At 41.2% G+C, this 7,387-nt stretch overlaps 1 protein-coding gene across 1 annotated transcript; it reads right to left on the reverse strand.

Moving 5' to 3' along the window:
• Window positions 1–372: 372 nt before the first annotated feature.
• On the reverse strand, window positions 373–6,604 carry LOC147616315 (3-isopropylmalate dehydratase large subunit, chloroplastic-like). Its single transcript, XM_086777382.1, has 15 exons — window positions 6,398–6,604; window positions 6,137–6,304; window positions 4,924–5,094; window positions 4,667–4,819; window positions 4,464–4,532; window positions 4,241–4,357; window positions 3,984–4,058; window positions 3,793–3,870; window positions 3,445–3,540; window positions 3,272–3,321; window positions 3,101–3,155; window positions 2,519–2,650; window positions 2,350–2,397; window positions 868–1,026; window positions 373–705 (listed from the first exon to the last, which is right to left on the reverse strand). The coding sequence occupies exons 1-15, from the start codon at window positions 6,467–6,469 to the stop codon at window positions 568–570; spliced, it is 1,581 nt and encodes a 526-aa protein (XP_086633508.1). The 5' UTR covers window positions 6,470–6,604; the 3' UTR covers window positions 373–567.
• Window positions 6,605–7,387: the final 783 nt, after the last annotated feature.

Here is a 7,387-nt window from a genome sequence, read left to right on the forward strand (position 1 = left end):
CAATTCTATCAATGGTCTCGATGCGAGCTACTCCTTGGGAGGTGAGCTCTACAACCTTCAATGGCCCTTACCCTCGATATTTTAGTTTTTTCCTCTTGGAAGAACCAACTCCGTACATAAGTACTAGGTCTACATGATAACCTTACAGAAGGCTTTCAAGTTCAACATGATGTAGATTTTATTTTTTTTTGAAGTAAAAACACTTGCATATCCCATCTCCCTGTGGAAATAAAAGAGTCGTAGAAAAAAAAGAACATATATGCTTCTTGCGTTTCCTTCGTACTTAGATTAAAAAACATATATGCGATCATGCGGTAGAAACTATAACACACAAATAGAATCTTATATTTTATTCAACCAAAAATATATATATAAAGCTCAAATATAATATTCATTTGATATTAAAAATAGCATAAGGCAGAAAATACATGGGAATTACGTAATAGAAACAACAAGATTAGTATGCACTTGGGTTCCACATGGTCGGAAAAACATATGCCCAACTCACCGTTACATTTGTCTCAAAAAAACAGGCTATCCTCATCTGGCTCACGGCTTGGGTAATATCTACAAAAATTCCCGAGGATCTGTCACAAAACCTGTCAAAGCTGAGGCGGCAGCTGTGTAAGGGGATGCTAAGTAAACTTGGGAATCCTTGTGGCCCATTCTTCCTGGAAAATTCCTGTTTGTAGTAGACACACAAACCTGTAATACAATGAAACACACAAACAACACCAGTACAACCATAAAAATAGAGCCACCTCTGCATTAAGATTAGAAATAGAGCCCCCCTCCACCCACCCACAATGAGAGGCATGATACCAAACACTTCACCACCACATCCAAAAAGAAAACATTGGAAATAACCTGTGGCTCGTTCATGCGAGCATAAGTATCTCTGGGGCCGCCCATACATGCTGCACACGATGGACTAGCAGGAGCCTCACAGCCAGCTGCCTCGAAAATTTGTGCACACGTCTTACCATCAGCTCCAGGTACTGACAGCGTATACACATCCACCCAAACCTTACAGATGCCAAGGAAAAATATACCACTATTCACTCTCTCTCTCTCTCTCTCTCTCTCTCTCTCTCTCTCTCTCTGTGCAGCTTACCTAATTCACAATAATGCGTCATTCAGTTGATCATGTAAATTCAGATGATCCATTACATGGAAGGGTAGAAACAAGACCTCACATGGGCGTCCGACTGATCTTCCTCAATGCAATTAGCTACTCGGGCTGACACTGGCCATTTGTATTATGCATGGATCACCTGCTAGACAATGTCATGGACTTTGGGATGCAGCCAGATCAACCAAACAAGAGTGGAAGATAGTTATTGGGAATGTATCTTTGAAGAAGGGTCCAGCCTGGCACACTTCCATTCCAAAATGAATCTATGCAGAGACCACTTTATCTTCCTGACCAAGTAGGGCTTTATCAAGATGCCAGGATTCTTGGGAATTCACTGTCATATAAATTGAGAACTTCACGTTTCATCACCAAAGGTCACATTGAGAAAGACACCACAACGTGGATCCTATAGGTGATCGCAAAGGAGTTACAAGCAGTACGTACAGAGAGGAGATGGAGACAATCGTATCTGACAAAGAGGAGGTGGACACAGGAATATGCTGTACTCCATTGTTCAGCATTCATATGGGCACTCACTGTCTGTAAGATGTATCTGCAGCGTCATCAAGTACGAGGGTTTGGCATAGTACTTTTTTCTTTGCTTGAAATACAGCCTTAGGTGCCTTGTATCAGAAAGTACAAGAGCAATCCCTGCCCGTGGAGCAAAGCACACATCTAGGCAACCAAGACTGTATTTAGTTACCCCAGCCAGGCCTCATTCTGGACTCAAGCCCCTGCTGAGGCAGTGAAGGACAGTTCCCGTTTTGTGATATGAAGCCAGCTCCCTACTAGGAGCTTCAACAGTCCACAAAGCAACTTGAATTTCTGCTTAAAACTCCTCTCAGCCGATCTAAACTGAGGGAGGGCAGCACATGAGACAGATGGTCTGTTTTTTTTCTTTTTTAAAGGACAGTTACAAGTTTTTTTTCGGGTCCTCAACCTGCAGGATTGATGATTGTGAGGAGGATCAGAAAAAAACACAGCAACACAGAAGTGAGTAAGAAACTAAACTAGAAGTGTAGGGAAGCAGAATGCATTTTACTACACATCTTAATGTCCACCATCAAAGAGAGCACAAAAAAATAACACAGCTCACGTGAGTCCAAGAGTGGGAAGAATCAATCTGAATATCAGCTGCAAACTCCAATGTGCACAATAAATAAAAACACAAAAGTAAGACCCTGTTTGCATGGAGCTAGGTATAAGCATCAGACCTTTTGAGTAGCTGGAACCAAAAATGTGGGCACCTTAACCTTCTGACCCTACAAAAGTACAAAAAAATAGTTCCAAAAGTTCAACGGATGCACACAAACAAAGAAGTGCCAGCTAAGCTGAGAGAGCACAGCTAGCAGTTGAGAAGGTAGTAAAGCCCAAAATACATACAGAGGCATTCAACAGCTTTGCAGCCGCCAAAAAGTCTTCCGTTTTTCCACCCGTGCATGAACCAATGTAGACCCTGTCAATCTTTACATCTTTGCACTCTCTCGCAAGAGCACGATTGTCTGGTGAATGTGGCTGCAATCAACATTTAGGACATATACCATGATTAATTGAATAACATTGAACCTTTCAATAATATAGAATTGGTAACCATGGAAATGTAGCTGTAAATAAGCCTCTAATTTAGAGTTGAATGTTAATGATGGTAATTATAGTGAACACACTAGGCATGACTCCTCTCAGAGTTTCTTGTCATAATTGTGAATCTGCATCGATCTCAATGTTGACCAAGCACATTGTGTACCATATGCTTCCGTGCGTAGAGTGCATGGCTATGTTTCATGAACATGAACTGTCAGCATAGTTGCCAGGTGGCATCCAGGTGGCAATATACATTTTTTCAACAAATTAAAAAATGAGTATAGAATGTACAAGACGTTTTAGAAACATTTCATACTTTTCAAAAGGTATGAAATGCATTTCATTGGAACTATGAATGCCAGCTACATTAGCAGCAAGAAATACCTTTGCAACAACCGGCTCCAGCTTGGAAACATTGAATTTGTACTCTGCAGTGACCCTGAACACAAGCAACATTGCCAAAAGAAAAGAACCAGATTACAACATGTTTTGAAACAGATGTATGATTTGTTAAGGGTTTTTTTACAAGTCAAAATCGTGGCACTACGTATTTACCTTGCAGAGTCATCAGTATAGACTGGCTCATAAGGTTTGGTATTCTTCCCCTGAATACGTTATTAAGAGAGTACACAAAGTAGACAACACTGAGGAGAAGGTTTCAAATGTGCCAGAAACACGATCTTTTGCACAACACATAATTTCAAGTAGTCTGATGCCACATTGCAAACCTCAAGGTAATTGAACGTGACTTGATCTGCAGCAATAATGCCATTCTTCCCACCAGCTTCGATCACCATGTTACAAAGAGTCATCCGATCTTCCATCTGTCCAGAAAACACAATCAGGTATCTGTAAAAGCCAGCAATACTCACAGACATGTCAGACAACTGTAAGGAAGCTATGCTGCAGTCTACTCTAGACAATAGAGAAAGCATTAAAATTTTCCTTAAATTAGCTTACAGTCATCAGTCGTATTACAGCAGCAGATTAGTAACCCACAACTATATGGAAGCATGCTGCAGCCTACTCTACAGACAAGCAAATGAAGAGAGAAAAAACACTGCAAACTAGCTCACCGTCATACTATCCACAACAGACCCAAGAAATTCCATAGCCTTGTATGTAGCTCCTGCTACCGTTATTTTACCAATTATCTGCCCACCGTAGCAACAAAAAGCAGCAACATTGAATAAAAAGAATCAAACCATTCTAGAAATTCAAGTTATAAATAAATACATCCTCAGAATGACGATGCTTAAAGCCTTACCTGTAGAATCAAATCTTTTGCATGCAAAAAGCTAGGCATCTCTCCATCCAGAATAAACCTCAGGGTTGGAGGCACCTGATATACAAAAGTCCTTACATTAATCCCAAACCTAGCAGACAACTAGAACATGAAGAGGCGCATCTGCACAGCTCCAACCCATTATTCACCATGCATTGCACAGACTGGGTGCATGTCAAATAAGCTTAGGTTACAGCCCAAATGATCTGAAACTGGCCACCACTAATCAAAAACTTCACCTTCACAAGTAGCTTCCCTGTACCCATAATGAATCCTGCATCTGTATTTCCAATACCAGTGGCAAATTGCCCAAATGCTCCAGCAGTGCAAGTATGGGAATCGGTACCAAAAAGAACCTGAAAACAGATTCATGTTCAAAAGCTTCGCATCATCAGGTACACCATTATCTCAAGATTAAAAGAGAGAACAACGCAAAAGATGACTAAATGCAATGATACAAACCTCGCCAGGTCTACAATGGCCTTCTTGTGCCAGTGCCACATGGCAGACCCCCTTGTAATCTGGATTTACCTATCCATAAAGAAAGACAGCCATTCAGCACTTCTCCTAAACTTCTGTGATATAACTCAAGAAACATCCTACCCTACAATCGCACCAATGACAACAGAAAGCAGGATGATTAGCCAACAATGCTACAACATCACCTTGAAATTGCTAATGTCTGTTATATCATAGAAATACTTGATGTTTTGCTCGTGTGCAAACTCTCTGATGATGTCCACATTGCGATTTGCCCGCCCATCTGCTGTAAAAATGTAGTGATCTGGGATGATCACAATCTTCTCACGGTCCCAAACCTAATTCAAAAGCATTGCAAGTGATCAGAGAATCAGTTGATGCTACTTCTAGATTTTCATTTTCAAGATTGCTCTGCATTGAAGTGCAGAATGCAAACACTTACTTTGGCATCCACTCCAAATTCTTCTTTGAAAATTCCAATGGTCCCTGGTCCACAAATATCGTGCGTCATTAAGATGTCCGTATTGACCCACGTATTTTCGCCAGGAGACAAGCTTCGCTTTTCACTAGCCCGGGCAAGAATTTTCTCTGTCATCGTCATAGCCTGCTTCACCTACAATTTTATCCAAAAATAAATGCAGTCATCATCACTTTTGGACAAAAAAGTACAGCACATATGATCAGGTGGAACAGGGAATCAAAGGAATGAAAAAGCAGATAAAGGCAAACAAAGGCACAGGCAAGTATGAAGCCAGCAAGACTGAGCATATTTGGCAGGTTTTGGACAGCTAAACAGGCTCAAAATGACCACGGCAGCCAGGCCAATAAACAAGCCATAACACTCGACGCACACTCCCTCATCGGAGAATATCCAAGGCAAGAAAGGAAGAGACTAGGAGAGGCCATAGAGCAGTAGGGTATGGCAGAGGTACACGAGCAACACACTATTGAATACTCCCTGTTGAACATGCAAGAAAATGCCTTCGTTTAGACTAGAGAAACATACAAGTACAGGCTAATGTAAGACTAAACTTCTCTCCAAGGACAGTTATTCTCTGTTTCAGAGCTAAGAGAAGGTTTGTAGCTTCCCTGACATCCCTCAACCAACAAGTGCATGTCAACCAGGACAGTATGTTTAGTAGCAATCACAGTTTTTACTCCATTCTCCCCTGAGAATTCCACACCTCAAAAACCACACTTTTAACCTCTTCATGTGATAACTAAAAAGGGTATATTATCTTCCCACAACATAATGTAACGTTTCGACATGACAGGGTCTTTCACTAGTTCCCTCCTTGAGCATTCTCCAGAGCATTGGAAAGTGTGGTGAAAATTGAGAACAGAAAAAATCAACTCTTTGCAGGTAAACCATGATGTTTAGTACGCATCCATCTTATCCCTTCTTCTAAAAAGGGAAAGAAAGTACATGGGATGAAATTCCTTTTTTTTAATGAAAGTAAAACAAGAAAAGAAGCCAAAAAAATAAATATATAGCAACATAGTAATGAAAAAAGGAATGAGAGTCTTCTTTTTTTTGGAATGAAAGTGAAAAAGAAAAGGAAGGAAAAAAATTTTAGCAACATACTAATGGAAAGAAGGCATAAAAAGGTTATTCTAGAAGAAAGAAAAGGCAACAAGCATAAGAGAGTACTCACAGAGCCGGTGGATGCAGGGCGCCTTTCTTGAGGGCGGGGTGGGGCAGCCACGGCCACGACGTTGGAAGGGCATTTTTCGGCAGAAAACCTAGAACAGCTTCTGGGCTCCCATGCCAAGCTCGCTCCACTGAGCGATGGAGAAAAAAGAGAGCCCAAAACACATTCGCCCTGCATCAAAAAAACACCCCCTCTGATCAGACCATTTACATTAGAGAAGGAAAGAGCATATGTGAGACTTCTGAACTTCAGAAATCGGATCACCTTCACCATTGAAGAAGAATAGCTCATTGATGCAGCCATGGTAGCACTAGCAGCCGTCCCCGCCTTTGCCATCTCCTGCCCGCCATCGCCATTTTTATTTAGTAGAGAAACGTGACCAAACGTGTTTCCTTGACGTGCAAGCAATCGGCCTCATAACCCACGCGGTGTAACAAAAAGCACCACTCTTGAAAGAGAATATATATATACAAACCCTCTTTTGTATCACATTGTTGGCATGTGGCACGTTACTCTTTGTATTACATTGTTGGCATGTGGAAGTAGCTAGAAAGGAGCTCTTGGATCTCTCCCATGGTAGATATGGGATTAGTTTCTCTTATTGTTTCTTGAGCTATGGCATTGTGTTGTCTTCAAAAGAGGGAGCATGTGGCAAGAGAGAGCATGCAAGTCATGGACCCGCGCTAGAAACAAAACTCATTAATCACCTTGAAATAATATTTTAATTGCCTTATGTATCAACTTGAGAGCTTACATTCGAATATGAGTGACTACATGTATGAATACACTCATAGTGTGAAATGTGCATATGTTTTGTTGGGATGAACACTACTATAAATATATATGTGTACATGTGTGTGGATTCACACCTCTCTAACCCACACATCTCTCTCTTCTCACCTTTTCACAGGTTCTCACACATTTACAGATTCTTAAATCTTCTCATGCTACCCTTTATTCTCTCCCAGTAGATTCTTCTCACCTTTTCATCATATTTATAGATTCTCTCAAATTTCAACGCATGCGAGTGTATGCCTCTTTATGTAGATAGTGTGTGCACATGTCTATGTGAGTGTATGATCAAGTAGTAAAGACTTAATGAAGACGGCTCACGCTACCCTCACGCCCAGACTATGTGTGTGTCAACTATGTGTGTCAACTCTACGTACCCATGCATGTGAGTGCGTCGCTTGGTGTGTGCATGTGAGTGCGTCGCTTGGTGTGTGTTTATGTGTGCATGCACCGATGTGTGCA

This window comes from Cibotium barometz, chromosome 38 (assembly GCF_041138505.1).
Source record: "Cibotium barometz isolate CiBa-2024 chromosome 38, ASM4113850v1, whole genome shotgun sequence".
In the NCBI taxonomy this organism is placed as follows: Eukaryota; Viridiplantae; Streptophyta; class Polypodiopsida; order Cyatheales; family Cibotiaceae; genus Cibotium; species Cibotium barometz.

What these genes read in the sequence shown, in the direction of transcription:
- LOC147616315 (XM_086777382.1), bottom strand. Translation starts at nt 6,469, where the DNA reads ATGGCAAAGGCGGGGACGGCTGCTAGTGCTACCATGGCTGCATCAATG. An exon ending in AATTTGGAGTGGATGCCAAA is followed by an intron (nt 4,820 to 4,923) that starts GTAAGTGTTTGC and finishes CTTTTGAATTAG; the next exon opens with GTTTGGGACCGTGAGAAGAT. An exon ending in CAGGGAAGCTACTTGTGAAG is followed by an intron (nt 4,059 to 4,240) that starts GTGAAGTTTTTG and finishes TTTGTATATCAG; the next exon opens with GTGCCTCCAACCCTGAGGTT.